Genomic DNA, 18,518 nt, shown 5'->3' on the forward strand with positions numbered 1-18,518 from the left:
TTTGTCCTTGCCAATGGTAAGCAAGACAGAGGGATTCTTACTGCAGAACAGCTGACACATAGTAAGTCTTCTAACCCTCTGAACTTTGTAAGTTTATTCCTCAAGTCAGTGTGACCATAATTTTGACCTTGTTCACTCTCTGGCCATGTGCGGACGAATGCAGCTGTGAGCTTTGTGGCACTGCAGACATGTCTGCAATGCCACGTATCACACATTCAACTTTTCTCCACACTGCAAGGGAGCGGTGCAGTTGGGGTTTTCTGACCCCTAGATATCCAGGACTCAAAAAAGCTGCGCAAAAAAAAAAAGCAGAGTGGTGTACGTGTGGATAACACATGCCTCTCAAAACTGGTGCCTGGGTGGCTGAAGCCACACCCCAGCTGCCAGCCAGGATCCAAGTGGCAGGATTGCCGCTGCTGCACCCCAGGAGCCCCCTAGAACCCCAGGTAAGGCTGCTAGGGCCAGCCCAGTGCTGGCCCCAGCCTCCCCAACCCCACCCGGGGTAATCAGCTATGTGCTAGAGGGCATGTAGCACATGTGTTCCCCGGGGCCAAGTATCAGTGGCACAAGGTGTCCTGCTCTTTGTTGTCCCCTGGCAACCAAACGTCCACGTGGCCCCTGTGAACAAATAAGCATTCAAGCATTTTTAGTGCATTGATTCAGAAAAAAGTGAATTTAGAATTGGATTGCTATGCCTTCATCAGTTTGTTATGTTGACTTACAGGCCAACAGAAGTTTAGACTGTATAGTGTAAAAGATCTTGTAGCCAGAGTTACTGTTCCCATGTTAAAATGGCTTTTTTTGCATGTATTCTTGTAGGACATGCAAAGACTTTCCCTGCCTTATATTACAGAAGCAGAGAAAGTAGGGTGGATATGGTTGGGGAGTACATAAAATCCTATGCAAGTCTCCTTGACCCCAATCATAGTAGCGTGGTAACCATTTTGTTAATACATTTTTTACTGCAGCATGATAGTTAGCCCTCCTACACTCATCCTTTCCCCCCTACTTTGTGCTAGTGTAGGATCTGGCACTTGTGTTAGAAAGATGTCCTGATCCCTAAGCTGAACTAAGGAAGAAAATTTTTGCAACAAAGCCAATTTTCTGGGCTTGGGAAGGACCCTTGAAAAAGCTCTCGGTGGCTGTGATTCCATCCCACACTGTGCTAGTGCCCAGATACTTGCTTTGAGGAGGTTATATGGATAGAGATCAGTTGCATTACAGGAAATTCTGACTTTGACAGAAGTCAGTGGTTTCCTACAGACAGATAAACAACCTCAAAGGAAAATGCAAAAGTTTCTACTTTTTTCATCTTGCTCTGTGCTAAAAATATTAACAGATTCTGATTCATTCTCATGTCTAACAACGTGGTAAATACATAACTCAGATTATGGCCACCTGGTTAACACCTGAAAAACAAAGTGCCTTCCATGGAACATTGTAGGAATCAGGGAGGTGGACTGTGAGGCTCCTTACTATCTTTAGAATGAAATGCACTTGCATCCAGTTCTGCTGGATTGGCTTGAAGACCTGCATTGTCAAGGCCTTTTTAGGCTTGGGGCCTGGTTGTGTATCTTTTCGGCAAGGTAGAAAGGTGCCCACAGACAAAATTCTCCAATGCAGAATGAATGAGATTAAGGAGATGTGAGGCATCATCTTTCAAGATGATGCCATCATTTTATACCATTCATAAGTGGTATCAAGTACCTAAGAAAGGTGCCTTGTCCAGTGCTGCTGGAAAGATACAGGTTTCCCTTTCTTTATGCAGGTTCTGTATGTGCGAATTTGCTCTTATGCGATAAACCTTTTTATACCAAAAATTCATTATGTGAGGTAAATTCACTCTTATGCGATCAGTGTAGTGGAAGCCCGCAGTCAGCTGCTTTGTGCAGTGCATAGTGGGAGTGATGCGCACCAAAATAGTCTCCTGTGTGGATCTGTGCTCCTCGCTCATTGTCTGTGACACGCGTTTCTGTAGTTGCCATCCCCATAACGGTAACATTCACCAACACCCTGTGCTTGTGTGTACTGGCTGCTGTTGATGAGTACCAAAATGGTCTTGTAAAAGTGGTAGAAATGGGTCTGGGGTCAGTACAGTTGAGGTTTTGGAATGTATTCCTATTTGTTACATTTAAAGTGGGTTCCCTTTATGCGAATTTGAGTTATGCACTGTTTTCCAGGAATGCACGTACAGCATAAAGTGAGGGAATCCTGTAGTCATTGTGGTACAAAGCCTTGAAAAGAAGGAAGATTGAAAACAACAAGAAATGTCATCTTGGAACCTTCTTGGGATTATGGGGAAAGATCTAAAAAAAATGTAATGATTTGGAAATTAAGGAGAGCTTCTGCTGTAAATTTTATCCTGTGTCAGCTTAGGAAATTATGGAACTAAGTGCTATTATGGAACATTTTGCTAATTTGCAAGAGGTGTAGAGGGATTTTAAAGAGTTATATTTTAGTGTGTGTTAATGTTTGTTAGGTTTAGGGCTTATCATGGAAGACAACATGCATGCCCATATATCTGACTATAAATGTATGTAAAGCATGTAAACTGTGAGGAAAATGTCTAGTTATTATTACACTGCATTGTCTGTCTTTACACCACAGAGCTGATGCAAACAGAAGTGCATCACATCCATACCCTGTTCATTATGTCTGAAATATTCAGGAAAGGAATGAAGGAAGAATTACAACTAGACCACAGCACAGTGGACAAAATATTCCCCTGTTTAGATGAACTGCTAGAGATTCACAGGCAATTCTTCTGCAGAATGAAGGAAAGAAGACAGGAATCATGTGCAGAGGAGAATGAAAGAAATTTTATCATCAACAGAATTGGAGACCTCCTTGTGGAGCAGGTAAAGAGATTTGCCAAAATACAACATCAGTGTATTTATTCACAAGTGATAAAAGAGGGATTTGTTGAATTTTAAACTTGTATGGGTCAGGGAGATGACTGGATATCTTAAAGGACTGATTAACTGGGTACAAAGATGTTCATCTTAAGTTACTGCTTCAGAATCAGGGGAGAATTAAAGTAAGAAAAAATTGTTACCAACTGATAACTTCCGTGAGCAATGATGGTCTTGGTGCAATGTGTAATGAAGAGCTGCTCCCATCACTAAATCTGCTGTGCTACTTGACATGCTTTTTAGACACCTACGCAGAAATGTTTATGGGTGAATGAACTGGATGGGTATAGACAATATCCTGCCTCCTTATCTCTTGAACTGGGTCTTTTAGTACAGTGCTGAGGTATTGCCAAGGTTAACAATACCTGGGATGCTGTTTCAACTTCTGTTGTAATGTTCTTAAAAACAAGTAACCTGTTTCCATTGCTCAATGGAAATCAGAAAGTTAAGCTACCAATATAAAAAAGTAAATTACTTTAAAATGCATACTATTCATAAATATGTAGCATGTATGAATCCTTATGCATACCCTTTAAAATTAGAAATCTTGCTCAGCACAATTTAAGTATTGTTTTTATCAGTTTTCAGAGGAAAATGCAAATAAAATGAAGAAAATATATGGAGAATTTTGTAGTCATCAGAAAGAAGCTGTTAATCTTTTCAAGGAGTTGCAACAAAACAAGAAGTTCCAGAATTTTATTAAAGTAAGTGCTTATAAGAACATTACTTGGCTAACTCAGTAGTCCAAAAAAAAAAAAAAAAAAAAAGTGGGTGTGTGTGTGTGTGTGTGTATATATATATATATATAAAAAAAAAAAAAATAAAAAAACCTAGTAATTCTGGTTTATGCTTCATAGGACCTGCTTTTAAGAACCAGTTTTCTATTATAGGGATGCTCAACCTCCAGCCTGTAAGCCAAATGTGGCCCACAGAGCCATTGCATCTGGCCCATGTGGTTCCTCATGGGATGGGAAATTTGGCAGTGAGGGAACAATGGCCATTAATGCAGTTACCCTTCCCCTGCCAAATTCCTTAGACCTCGAGCACTGCACAGCTGGGCCACAGCCCCTCCCCTATCTGGATCAGGGCTGGGCTATCCCCCACCCCATTTGGGGCAGGGTTTGTGGGCCAAGCCACACTTCTCTCCCCATGGGGACAAGCCACACTCTCTTTACCCCAGGGGGCTGGATTGGGGCTGGGCCACAACCCTTCCCACCCCCCCTCTGGGGTCAGGTTGTGGCTGGGCTACCCTGTGCCCCCCTCCACATGGCTGTATGGTGGCCACCATAGTAGGCCCAGTGCAGACCACGGGCAGGATCTAGCCCACAGAAAGATGGAGCACTGTTCATCTGGTCCACCAGAGAAAAGATGTTGAGCTTCCCTGTTCTATTATGTTCAAATAATTCTTTCACTAAATAATCTGCAAGGGTGGGAAATTGGATTCAAAATCAGGTTGCTACTGTTCAGACGTATTACAGTGGTTAAGACAAAACACTGAGTCCTTCTTTACAAGTCAATTGGTAAATTCCATTTCTCTTTCATTGAGAAAAAGGTTGGGACATCAGTCTATAATATACATATGTTCTGGCTGTTAGACTCTTCATCACTTGTGTCTTTTAGATACCCCTTTTCTTTGCACATCTCTGAGTGCAAAGAAAAGAATTGTGCATGAAACAAAAGATTATATATCAAATGAGGCAAGGCTTCCAAATATAAATGTTGGCTTTCTTACAAACTAGGAACAGACTCAGTTGTGGAGAGATTTAGGAAGATATCAGTAATTGACTGTGGACAGAGCAACTAATTTAATGTTTTGTTTTGTTCCATTTCAGTTGATTTCCACACATTTTAACTCAAATTGCATTCACTGATCATAAGTGAATTGCCATTGTTAATGTATGTTACCACTTTAATATTTATATGCATTTTTAAAGCTGAGAAATAGCAATCTATTGGCCCGACGTCGAGGAATCCCAGAATGCATTCTGCTTGTCACTCAACGCATCACTAAGTATCCAGTTCTGGTAGAAAGGATACTGCAGTATTCAAGAGGTGAGTGATAGCCTAAATCTTGTTTTATATATATATGTAAGTGTGTGTGTGTATGTAATAAGATGTAACAGGATTTATATATATCTACAGAGTTTCTTTCTTGCTTTCTTGCTTGCTTAAAGAAACCCAAACTGAAACCTCAGTACATCTTTGGTATAATGGCTTCAACTTCTTACCAAAGCGATGCATATGATTATGCAAAGAGCCAGCCCAAAGGCACCACTTGACCTCTGCAGGAATGAATGTTACTGAAACAGCATATCTGACATGTGTTCTTGTCAAGGATTGACAAACTTTAAAAGGTTTAGAGGTCATAGGAACGTAGGGCTAGAAGGGGCTTCCTGGGCCATTGAGTTATGTCCTCTATGTTCGTAGGCAGTCATTTGTCCAAAGGATCCATAAGAACATCCACTTCAATCCCTCTAATGCACTGCAGCCACAAGCAGCCTGTGGGACACCCCACCACCCCCATTACAATGTGCCATGAGTAAAAGCAGCGTGCTGCCAGTGCTCTGCCATTGTAATGGCAGGAAGTTTTTTGGATGAATACTTGCTCAGATGATCTTTGGAAAAGGACCATGGCTGGCCTGCACTGCAGAGTAAGGCAAAACACACTATGGTCTTCACCAGTTTGACATTGGGGAAAAATTCAGATCATGGCTGATGAGTATAAAAGCTCTAAGAATTTTTGCTTAAAAAAAATAAAAAAATCTTGAATATAAAATATGGAACTATTTTGGTACCAAAGCTGGAAATCAGTGTAAATGAATTCAAGGGAGTGTCTTATAGTTTAGCTCTGGTCAAACCATACAGAATGTTTTCCCTTAGTAGCCATTCAGTTTTTAAAATTAATTTGCTTCTGTACCTTGTTGGACTATTTTATCCTGTCTAGAAACAATACAGTAGTCTTACCTTCTCTGGCGTGGCAGGACTAGCCCTGCTGAGAGGTCATAACTCCCAGTGGCCAGCTAGCTTGTCTCCACTTCAGCTCTTCCAAACCACCGCCTTGTATCTTGTTTTCCACACCTTGATGGAACAACTAGTTGTTTAGGAGGTATCCTGAGCCTTAGAATGGGGTTTCCCTAGGGTCGCTTGGCTCCACCCTTTCTATATTTGTCCAGGCCCTGCCCCTTTTGGTCCAACCCTACTGGTTCTAATTTCTACTTTCAGTCCTAGGCCCACTTAGTCCAGCCTTGGCTTCTCAGTAGCAGTGGCACAGCTGGGAATTGAGCTCCATGGTTGGAGCTCTGGGGTTAAATCTCCCCCTCTCTGTGTATAACCCCCCGGTCAACAAGGGGTTAATTGCACAGGGTACTTTATGGCACCTGCAGTGCAGCTGCCTCCTCCCTTCACAGGCAACTCTGGTCTTCCAATCAAACAGAACCAAAACTGCAAGCAACTGCTTCAAGCTAAAATACTGCTCCTCTGGGCACTTGCAGACTATCTGAACCCGATCTGAACTGAAATCCTTTATCCCCTCTGAGTCCTGTGGCAGGGTAAAAGGAAAAAGAAAAAAAACAAAAAATTTTCTCAGTCCTTATCCACCAGGGCCCCCCCTTATTGCTTCTGGGCAGTACTGTGGTCTGCCTGAGAGTCTTGCCTCCTCCCCACCCAGGGCTAGAATGCCCTTCTAGTTTGAAGGCAAGCCTGTTTATTCCCCTGAGCCCCTCCCCTTCCGGTCAGACTGACCTATTGTCTGGTTTTAGCACAGAAGTTGCTCATTAGTCTCAGCCCTGCCAGCTGCCTGCCCTTTGACTGCAATCCTCTCAGCATTCAGCCACTCTCCAGGGCAGTTGCTAGCTGTTGCAGGGACCTTTCCTTTCCCCTTTTGCTGCTTGCCAGCTGGGGCTTTACCCAGGAAGCCTTTGCAGCTGCCTTTTCCCCAGGCCACAAAACCCCTGCTTTTAAAGGGCCCTCGCCAAGCCTGCTGGCACTGTAGCCTCCCACAGTAACAGGGCAATAGCACCTTCATGCACACTTTGCTGTTCCTAAATTGGAAGTAGTATCTCTGTATGGCAAGGGTTTCCAACCTTTTTGGATCAGCGGTGGTGGCCGGACGTGGAGCAGGGGAGAGGCGGTGGGGTACATGGCTGGATGTGGGGGAGGGGGGTGGCGTGTGGCCGGATGCAGAGCGGGGGTGGCACGCAGCCAAATGAATGGCAGTAGCCACCACGTGCGAGCTTCCCCTGCCCCACACATCTGGTTGGGTGGGCAGTGCCTGCATGGCACCACAGGATGGTGCATGGCAGTGCTTCGTCCCCGTCTGCCTGCGTGTACCCCCTAGGGCCTTCTCAAATACCCCTGGGGGTACACGTACCCCAGGTTGACAACTCCTGCTGTATGTGCTCCAGGCAGGCTAATAGGCACTCAGCAGGGCTAAGTGGCTGCCAGAAGCACCTTGTGAATTTGTGTACATTGCTTCCAGCTTAGGAGGTAGCCTGGCCAGAGCAATGCAACATGTTTGAGGGTGTTGCGACTAGGAGGAGTAAGTTTACCATATAGAACTGATCCTAATGATCCAGGAAACTGGTCACGTTTGTTAAAATTGAGAAGAAATAAGTACTGGAGAATGTTTTGATATGCAAATGCAGCTCTTCATGTTGAATACTGTATTCCAAATGATTGTCATCCAATTAGGAAACAAAAATATGCCATATCCAATCAAAATACTGGAAATGCACAGACCATGAGTTATTTGGAAAGGCTATTTGAAGTAATTTTGATCAATGAATAAATTTGAGATAATTGCAGTTTTCTCATGGGCAGATCACAAACCCAACAAAAAGCAGAACTCTTAAATTTATAGTAAAGTAATTGTCAAATTATACTTACAACATAGAAAATGTAAGCTTTGTTATCCAGCACCCATGGGGAGTGGGGGTTGCCGAATAACCAAATATGCCGATTACCTGAGAGGCCCGAACAGGCGTCTTGGCCTGTTCGGGCTGCTGCCTCTCCTGCCATGTCCGGTGTGCTGCCACCGTGTTCCCTCCCCTCCCGCTGCGTCAGTGTGCCGGGGGATGGGGAGGGGGGCCCAGCGGAGGCTGCTATGCCCCGGGTCATGGGGGCTCAGCAGTGCAGGCTGCTTTGCCCAGGGCTATGGGGGCTCGGCGAAACCAGAAGTACCATGGTGGGCACTTCTGGTTTCGCTCTTACCTTACAAGCCAGCATGCCGGTTAATAAGAGCATACTGGTCTGTAAGGTGCCAAATAACACAGCTTTTACTGTATTGCATTACATTGTTAATCATCTCATGCTAGAAAAATAAAAATTTCTTGTCTTAAATATGTGTATGACTGAGGTATTGTCTATTCTTTATTTCATGCAGAAGCAACAGAAGAACATAAGGACTTATGCAAAGCTCTTTGTCTTATTAAAGACATGATTGCAGCAGTAGACTTGAAAGTCAGTGAATATGAAAGAAAGCAAAAATGGATTGAGATTCTCAGTAAAATTGAAAATAAAACTTATACCAAGCTGAAAAATGGCCATGTGTTCAGGAAGCAGGACCTGATAAAGGAAGAAAGAACCCTTTTGCATGAAGGCATGGTATACTGGAAAACTGCTACTGGACGTTTCAAAGGTACCACATCCTTGCAAAGAAGCCCATAACTCTTTATTTGCAAACGGTATATAGCAATTGTTTGGTTTAAAAGATAAAATAACTTGTTTTACTATTTGATGAAAGTGAGTTTGTGAGGTACTGGTACCAAGGCACAAGAAATAAGGCTAATTGCTGAAAAGTAATTCCAGAAAGTATTGTGATTTACAGGTGACATACAGTACAGCTAGGTTTGGGGACAAATTCAGATATGTTGTAAGTGGTTGTGTGATGTTCTAGGCCTCTGCTTTTGGTTGCATTTCCTACTTTTCCACCTTCATTCTGTTCCCAGGGTCTGCAATTGATTTCCTTATTGTGTCCTATTGGCTTGTGTGCGGGCCGGGTGCGAGCCGGGCCCTTTTTTGTGCTCTGCGCGGGCTGTGGCCAGCAGCCCGGGCACGCGGGGTTGGAGAGAACGCGCGACACGCTAGAATTAGGCACGGACTCGTAATGGTAGATTGAAAGATTGTTTACTTACACCGGAGATGGTTGCGGTGCAGGCTGGAAAACTTGCTTGAGTTGCAGTTACAAACAAAACGACACGAACAATCACGTGGAGTTTGCTAGGCTCCACGGAAACAGAGCTCCGGATGCCCTGGACAAGCGCGCCACCAAAATAGAAACCTCGTAGATACGTCTTAAAAAGAATTATCGCTCGAAGACGGAAAGAGGTGGGCAGTGGATCAGGTCGCCAAACTCCTCTGAATCTCACACAGGGTTTCTATTACCCTGCCGTGTATCCAGAGTCCCCACGAGATGGATGTGGAGTCCTCTTCGGCTTGGGCGGAAACCGCTCAAGCCTCTTATACGGCTAACAGGCCAATCGTTAGCCGCCACGTGGGAATAATTTAGAACTAGCCAATAGCGGGACACAAATTTGCATGCGGGTGGCGGGAAATCCTTTGCACCGTGCATTTCTCTTGCAACTTGAGCAATGCACCCTGCCAAGGAAGCTACAAATTGGCGGGAAATTCTCCCTTGCACCGGGGTTCTCCTCTGCAGCAGAAAACTCCACCGTGCAACGAAGTTGCAATTTAGCGGGAATAATTCTAGTGCCGAAGAGCACACAAAATCATACCTTTGGGTTATGACAACTTGTAAATTTATAATATCTTCACGTACCATTTTCTTGTGTGGTATCCATTTGTTTTAGTACATTGTTTACAGTATTAAGTAACAAAAAAAAACCTACTCTCAGTTTCTGTTCAGTATCTAAGAATTATTTGTTCAGGTTTTACCTTTTTTTTTACAGTAAAAATGGGAATAAACTTCGATATCCTTCATTAAAACTATTCTCTTTTCTAAAGATATCTTGGCACTACTTCTAACTGATGTGCTGCTGTTCTTACAAGAAAAAGATCAAAAATATATCCTTGCAGCTGTTGTAAGTATAGGAACAACCTTTTTAAATGTATACATTAAATTTTTTTTGCACTTTTCTTAAAAGTTAGGTCTAGGTTACCCAGTTATATCACAGTTGATTTTGTTTTCCAGCACTGGGAATCTTGTTATAGACTGAAGATGCATTTGCTTATGATATTAGTATGATTTCCAAATTCAAAGTTCATGTTTTAAGGAGAGTGAGGTTTCTCAGAAAAGAAAAAGAGAAAATATTTTAAAGTTGTATTTCACTGATTATGAAGCTCTTAAATAGAAGCAGGCTGTTCATTAAAAGTAAATTTTATAAAAATTCATAGATTCATAGATTGTAAGGCCAGAAGGGACCTTGGAAGACCATTGCGTCCAGCCCCCTGCACCAAGCAGGAAAGATAACTAGGAGTCAGGTGACCCCAGCAAGGTGACTGTCTAATCTCCTCTTGAAGATTTCCAGGGTAGGTGATTGCACCGCCTCTGGAGGGAGTTTGTTCTACAGTCTGGACACCCTGCTTAATTGTGCAAAATAAAGCTCAAGATGTATTTTAACTGCAAATATAGTACATACGTTATACCTGAAAGATAGGAAATTCTCTTTACATTACATTAAATTTTCAAAAGCATATATGTGAATTTTGAGGCTCAATCTTAAACAGTACTTTTTAGCAGATACAGAACACTTTCTGCTCCGATATTCAGTGACTATGTTAATAATTATAGGAATAGCTGAAGGAATATGGCCTAGAAACTTTGCTTCTCTTATCATTAAAAAATATAAGCCCTATACCATTGGTAAAGCCCACTTAGAGTGCCCATAAATGCCAGGAGTAGAATTGGTTCAATAACTTAACAATTTGCGTTCTTCTAAAACTTCTGTCTCTTGTAATAAGATCATTTTATTCTAAAATATGCTTTGATTTTTATTTATATATTTATTTATTTATTACATAGGACCAGAAGCCTTCAGTTATATCCCTTCAGAAGCTGATAGTAAGAGAAGTAGCCAATGAAGAAAGAGGAATGTTTCTCATTAGTGCTTCGTGTGCAGGCCCTGAGATGTATGAAATTCATACAAATTCCAAAGAGGAACGTAATAATTGGATGAGGAAGATTCAAGATGCAGTCGAAAGGTACAGGGAAACTTTTTTTTTTTAAGCATGCACTGTAGGACATTTCATAAGAGCTGTGCTAAGCTGATCAGTTCTGGTTTGCAGTGTGTTCATTAAACTGTTTTGTTTGCTTTGATTCTAATAGAATATCACTCTGGAGCTGAGCTCACTAGTACCATAGCAGCCTCAGATACATCTGAAGTGAACACTCAGCTTCCAACCTCTGTGTATAGATTCCATGCACTGCCAACTGTTTGGTGAAGTTGGTAGCCTCTGCCAATAGTGAAACCTGAGTTTTGATTTATGCTTAAGGCTTGTATAACAATCCCCACCCCCCACAAACCTCAGAGGGAAACTGTGCCAAACTGTTAGGTTTCTCATGGCTTCCTAAGGAACCTATTTGCCTGCCCTTGTCTAGTGAGACCTATTTGCTAGGTAGCTCAGGCTGCCTTTCTTGACACTATTCCATACACACACTGAGTCTTTGGGAAAATCTTCCCCCAAGTTTCCTTGAGAGGGCCAGCTGCTCTGCTACCTCCCGTTTAGTCATTAGGGAGTTAGGAAGGTAACGGGTCCCCAAAATATCTTCAGAGTAGCAGGCTGGTGAAGGGGACAGCCTTTAGCTTGCTGCTTAAATATATATCTATGTGGTACAGTGCAATGGTACAATGCAGTTATAGCCATGACAGTGTGGAACTACACTTCGGTATCTACACAGTACTGAACTTTACAGTATCTAAAGGCCATATGTCACTTTAGGGAAAGGGGTTGGTTTATGCTGTTGACTCACAGAATAGGCTCCAGGTAAGAGGTAGGTATTAGCTCAGTCTTTAGCAGGGCTCACAGAGCACTTTGAAACTCTTGGTGAACTGAAGCTAGACTGAGTATTTGCTCGATTCCTTTGCAAAGTATTTTCACAGCTGCCTTTGTCACAGTTGTCTTCCTTTCCTGCCCTCCTATTCAGTAAAATGGAAGTCATCAACCTAGTTTCTAACTAACCAATAATATTAAAAGAGGCTGTAGACGGGTTTGTTCCTGTGTTATGGCAGAATTTGACAATGTTGCATGTTATTTATTATGGCTGCAGAATCTCTCTCTCTCTCTCTCTCTCTCTCTCTCTCTCTCTCTCTCTTCCCCGCCCCCCCCCCCCGTGTAATTTATATACTTTATTCACTTTTGTTTTGTTAAAGTTGCCCAGAGGAAGAAGGAAAAAGTAGTGAGCCTGATGAGGACAGACGGATAGCTGAGGCCAAAGTGGCAAAAATTCAGAAATGTCAAGGTATGGAACCTCTCCCACTGTTGGGAAAAATAGCAGACACCATGGTGGATGAGTTTAGCATGGCTGGATTGGTCACTGGATAGGCTATAGCAGTGGTCAAGTAAGCAATGCTCTGATATGTGATTGAAGGTTAGAAGTATTTATTTTTTAATATTTACAGTGCTAAATGCTGTGCTGTGTAGAGGTATCCAGTCCTTCTCTAAATAACTAGTTCAGCCACCAGAAGCATTATGGACGTGTAAATTAACCTGGATGAAGTTCCACACTATCATGACTGGATTGTTTCTAATACCAAGCTTAGCTCATTTAGAGCTAGGTCTTGTCTTTCTATGCAGTGCTGCATTGTGTCGTGTAGACATATTCTTTCATGAGGATGTTTTGCATTTTTCACTTCATTGCAATCAAAATAAGAATAACTACTGAAAAAGCCTTCAAAACTGAATTTCCAAATTGACACTCGGCTGATACAGTTTTCTTTTGCTGAAGTAACTTGAGCCTTTAATAAACGTATGATTTTGTATTCATTGACAGCAGCTGGTATGCTCCTGCTTTGTTTCTGATCATAGGCAAAGTTGCATCATCAAAATCCCTCCCTGATCTGACTTTCTGCCACTGGTGGACTCTCTATGCCAGGGTCTCTGCCAGCTTTTATCAATGTAAACCATGTAGTGAATCTCCCTCCTGGCAGTTTTCAGAAGGTTTTGTATAAAGCAGGTGTTTTGCTTGAATTAGCAAATTGTATTTAATGTGGCAGATGGGTGATGAATAAATGGCCTCTGGAAAGAAAGGTGTTACCGTTAATATAACCTGTACAATTTTTGTTCATAGAATCTCTGAATAACCAGGACCAGCAGATCTGTAACTACTTGGAAGATAAGCTTCATATCTATGCAGAGCTTGGAGATATGTGTGGATTTGAGGATGTTCATGTAGAGCCACACCTCCTTATCAAACCTGACTCTGGAGAAACACCACAGTCTGCCATGTTGCTGGCAGCAGCACTCAGGGAAGGTGAGTTTTTCTAGAAAAAAATGAATCTATAGCCATGTGCACAGACAGTTCTACAGTCAGATATTTCAAGTAAATACAACACTTTAATATATATTTGGCCTTCAGCCAGTTTGCCTTTTGCTGTGATTTAGTCAGGTCTCAAAAGCTCAGCAAAATCAGGTTGGGTCAATACTTAGTCTAGACGCCTCCAAGAAACATCTTGGTGCAGGAGCTGATGGTGTAGGTTACGTATTTCTCTGAGTCTCACCATGGAGTTAGGGGACCTGTGTTACTGGAAGTGTTGTCTGCTTATGGAAATTTGTTTTTAAAAAGCATTATCCTGAAGATTTGTGGAGACCATTTTAACACCCAGTGAAGTCTTAGTAAATTGGGCCAGGGCCTATAATGTAGGTCTTATTTGAAAACCTCTATCTAGCCGTTAGCTGTTGAGTTCAAAGCTCCTTGAGATGTTGTTAGCAACTTTTAAACATTAGGTATTGAGAAAAAGCTTAGATGAATATCTGGATCCCATCTATAAAGTAACAAGCTATGGTAGTCTTAATTCAGCTGCTGCAAGATTCTGAACATTTGGACCCTAGAAAAGCTTAAGAGGTTGGGGCAGGAAGGGGAATCAAAAATTCTACTTTTGACTAATGAAGATTGAAATCTAGAGGAAAAAAATTGCCCATGTTTTGGGAGTGTTCACTGATGGAAGAAACTCTTATTCTATAGTATTTTAAACAAATCGTTGCTTAACAGAAGGGTATGAACTGAATATAATGTTACCTCACTACTTACTACATGGGTTTTTCAGTACAAAGCTCCCATTAATTGCCAATAAGGTAATAATATTGGACTAAAATAATTTATCTCTGTTTTCTTAGGATGAAATTATATTTTAGAGTTATCAGGTGCTCATGCTAAAGGAATGTTAGTCTGTGCTAAGATTAAGAAGGGTTAGTGATCAGTCACACAGTTAGGGTTAATACTTTCTTTAGTGTGCACTGCTCCGACTTGCTGCAAGAGGGCTGATCAGCAGGGGCATAGCTAGGGGCTGCAAGTCTGCTCCATGCCTGCCCCACTTGTCACCTCTTTAGCCACAGTATAGGCTGGGGAGGAGGTGGGAAGAGGCCCCCTGTGCTGTTTGGATCATCCCCTCTGCTCCCCAAATGACCCCACTGTCCACCATTGGCCCCCAGATTTTCCTTTACCCCCAAATCTTGCCATCACCCTCAATTGCCCCCTCTACTCGGGATCACTGCCCTGCCACCCCAGTCGGCCTGAGAGCAGTGACAGGAGTAGGAGGAGAGGTTCCCAGCAGATCTTGGGGGCCCCCATTTGCTGCCCCTCCTTCAGTTGTAGGGCCTGGTAGGGTCTTGATCTGGGCTTGCAGGGTCAGTAAGATCTGTACGGGCGCTAGGAGCAGACACTGGAGGAACATCCCTTCCCCTCCCCCTTACCAGTACAGGTAGATTCCCACCCACCTGCTCCCCTATTCCCCCTACCCACTTTTCCCCCCTCCGATGCTGTTTTGCTTCTTTCCCCATGACCCTCTCTCCTTAGCTTCCCTGCCCCCCTTCACCTCGTTCTCCTTTTTCTCCTCACCTCATTCCCATCCACCTATTGTCTGGCTATTCCCAGTTGTCAGCCCAGGGCTAGTCCACCTTGGAGGCAGTGCTTTCTGGGATATTGAAGTCTGCAAATTGGTGGGTTATCTCAGGTAAACGCCCAGAAGTTGACTTAATTTGAGCTAAGTAGCACAGCTCAAAAATAATCCTCACCCCAAGTAGCATAACTTTAAGACATCTATGGGGCACTTAGCACTTATTAATGAGTCTTAATGTGTTATCATTCAAGATTTAAGTGCTCTTAATGTGGTCTAATTGTCATCTGTAATTTCACCCTTAGTCATGATTGATTTTGACTTCTGGTGTACTTTTTCAGGGTGCTTTTATGGTATTAGTTGCATAGTAATTCACAAGGGATCATTCCAGTCTGAAAACCCTGACATGGATTTGTGCTCAGTACAGATATTCATGGATTCTGTAAAACCTCATATTTTCTTTTTCAGTGGAAAGCCTCCATGTTGCTGTAGCATCCTCACAACTGAATGAAACAAACATGTCACCAGAGGAAAGTGCTGGAGATTGTAGCCTGAAACACACACTTGGTACCAATGATATCTTTGGATCATCTACCAGTTGTAAGTAAAATTTGATACTTCTGATGGTCTAAATAAAAATGCAACTTTTTCCAGGACATTTCTAAGTCTTCCACAATCCACCAGAGCAGATCTTCCGCCTCTGTAAATTATAACAATTCTACTGAAGTCAATGGATACTTTTGCTCCAGCTGCCGATCTTCCCAAATGTATACCTTCTTCCACTCAATATTAGATATTTACATACAGAGAAACATACTACACACAGAATATCCAGTCAATATTCAAAATTTTATCACATTTTAAACTATTGTTTAACTAAATTGATTTTCATTAGATGTTTTGAAATTCAGTTGCTGCACAGAGTATCTTTTAATAGTTGCAGCTATAAATCATATAACATAGAGTTCTTAAAAGCCTTGACAGTTCAAAATAAATAATATAAGAACTATAGAGTCAATGTATTTTTAGCAGTACAAGAACATTTATTTCTTAAATTGCTTTTTTACAGCTAACATTTCTTATTTTTTGAAGAAAATGGCATGGGCTATTTTTCTCACATTTGCATTTCCATCATAAATATATTTGTTTATATATTTATAGGTACAATCTAGGTAAGTCTGTAATTCTAGCATACTGTGAGTTATTGTAAAGATAATGTGCATTTATTTGCATTTTCAGAAAAAGGTTTCAATTTACGTTTTAAATATCTGCTATTTGTTTCTATCACGTGCATGTTTCGGTTTTTTTTATCTTTAGTTACAGAAATACAAGGAGATGAGGACTGTAGTGACGTTAATCCCAATTTTGAGCACATTGTAAATGAAGAGACAGATGTTGGGATGGGGGAGAAGGTACTGTATCTGATTTATCTTTATGTATCACACCTGGCACAATAAACACTGAACCAGATTGGAGCCTTTGGCTCCTGCAATTCAGATAAATAATGACTAGCATGAGGTGCTTAAGAATTGTACTGGTGCCCAAAGCACTGACTAGGTGAATTTTATCAAGTTAAAATAAATAAATGAAACAAGTCACAGTGGTTAATTAACCATGATATATTTTTAGAAGAGTCAGTCAGCCTGTGGACTGAAATAGCTGTATCCTCTCTGTGCCACTCATGCAATGTGTTAAGACCACTGGACCCCTGAAAATACAGCTCATTGACCTGGCCCATTCCTCTCCTTATCCTACACGCTAATCTGTGTGGGACTGATACTGCGACTTCCTCTAATCCCATTTTATAGCATGTACATGGCATAGATCTTTTATGTTACAAATAGATGGTGTGGTGGCCCTTTGCACTCAGGTGACTTTCATTCTACTGAGAGCTGGCCAGTAAAAGAAGCCTGTATTCTTACACCAGACTGCTTTTGCATATTGAGTGGAAACCAAAACAGATTAAATCATGGAAGTCTTTAAAGAGCTAAAACAATTAATGCCAAATCCTCACACTGAAAAATCAGTGCAAAACAGAGACTGGACACAAGAAGTTTTAATTAGCAGCAAGAAGCTTTTTCATAAAGGTAAAATGGAGAATAAATTCAGACTTAGTGTGGAAATTGTCTTTGAATACTTGTTACAGACTTCCCCATAGAGAAAAGAAGGGAAACGAGGGAGGGAGACAAGGTGGGAAGAGTGGTTCAGCTGGGGAGAGGAATCTGGAAAAGTAAAACTGAGAACTGATAATTTTACAGAAACGCAGAAAAGAGGAGGAGGAGAGTTAGCAGTGAATAGGAAGATGTATTAAAATGGGAAGCAAAATTGGCCAAAAAGCTATAGTTACTGAGGAGAAATAAAAACCAAAAAAGGAGAGACAGAGAAAGAGAGAGATGGGGGATGAACTGGGAAAACAAACAAGAAACAGGTAGGATGTAAAAATTGTACCACAGTGGAAGACAGATTCAGACTCACTCCAGATAGTTAGGTCCACCATTTTTTGCTTCATAATATATCAGATTTACCAGAAGGTGGCAGACCAAGTAAAGAAAATGGAAGAGAGGTAAGCAGTGGACAAACCTATGGTTTAAACTGTTTTAAAAAGGAAGGAGGAGCTGCTTCTGAGAGCACCCATCAGCTATTGTGTTGTAACTATTACATCTGCATGCTCCTGTATTGATATACATTAGCTAGACGGTAAAGTGAATAAATGACTCGGGGGTCAAAGTTGCTGTGGATTTTTAGCATTAGTACAGAAGCATGCAGCTATAAATTGCATTGTAATAGGTTATATCAGTATAATTTGATATCAACAATATTGTTCCATGTGTCTATACCCTCATGGTATGTCTACCAAGGAGTTGGGTGATGTGATTGCAAAATGGATAGACATACTGAGCTAACTACCTTGGGTAGCAATATCAGAGAAGCCACGGTGATGGACTGTATGAGCATTCTGAATGCTTAATTCAGTGGCCTGTCTACACTGAAGTCTTCCCTGTTGCTGTTATTCAAACTTGCTAAATTAAACCTACTCTGAGTGTAATTAATGTGCTGCAATGATAACTACTGACAGCAGTACAGACATATTTTCAGAGGAGGGCCATGGGCACTGGGTGACCCAAGTCATGTTCTGATCTGTCATGGCTTTATTCCACTGCATGCCCAATGTATTAACTTAAATTGGGCTAAAAAGAATAATGGGTTTTCCTCCATTTTGTTCAACTTCTCTAGCTTAATGGCTGTAGTATAGCACAGTAAACAGCTTTCAGCCCTGCCTCCTCCTTTTTTACAGTGTTTCTTCTTGTCCTCTTTCCTCCTCCTGTTGTCCCCATCTTTTCCCTTCCCCACTTCTCACTCTCTCTCCGCCACATGTGCTCCTTCAGTGCTGCTCAAGCTCTGTTGTCATCAGTCCTCTTTTGTATGGTGACCTTGCCACAGTGGGACTACAAAGAGAAATCTAACTGCAGAGCTCAGCAGCTTTGCCATTAATGTTTAAAGAGGAAAAGTTGGGGAAGGAACAAGGAAAAATAAGAAGAGTGAAGAAGAAAAATAGCAAGGTCATATAGAACAAGAGAGAAGTGAAGGGCAGGGAAAG

General features: G+C 41.8%; 1 protein-coding gene across 8 annotated transcripts in view; it reads left to right on the plus strand.

Moving 5' to 3' along the window:
• Nucleotides 1-18,518, plus strand: part of ARHGEF28 (Rho guanine nucleotide exchange factor 28) — a 220,597-nt gene that overhangs the window by 163,940 nt on the left and 38,139 nt on the right. For all 8 annotated transcript variants that reach the window (XM_025205648.1, XM_025205646.1, XM_025205647.1 and 5 more), the window contains 10 exons: nt 2,608-2,858; nt 3,494-3,616; nt 4,847-4,964; nt 8,293-8,547; nt 9,873-9,949; nt 10,891-11,069; nt 12,239-12,327; nt 13,156-13,338; nt 15,389-15,520; nt 16,238-16,332. In XM_025205648.1, the coding sequence (XP_025061433.1) occupies nt 2,608-2,858; nt 3,494-3,616; nt 4,847-4,964; nt 8,293-8,547; nt 9,873-9,949; nt 10,891-11,069; nt 12,239-12,327; nt 13,156-13,338; nt 15,389-15,520; nt 16,238-16,332 (1,502 nt within the window). The remainder of the gene's footprint in view (nt 1-2,607; nt 2,859-3,493; nt 3,617-4,846; nt 4,965-8,292; nt 8,548-9,872; nt 9,950-10,890; nt 11,070-12,238; nt 12,328-13,155; nt 13,339-15,388; nt 15,521-16,237; nt 16,333-18,518) is intronic.

The sequence above is a fragment of the Alligator sinensis genome, unplaced genomic scaffold, assembly GCF_000455745.1.
Source record: "Alligator sinensis unplaced genomic scaffold, ASM45574v1 scaffold274_1, whole genome shotgun sequence".
Lineage (NCBI taxonomy): Eukaryota > Metazoa > Chordata > Crocodylia > Alligatoridae > Alligator > Alligator sinensis.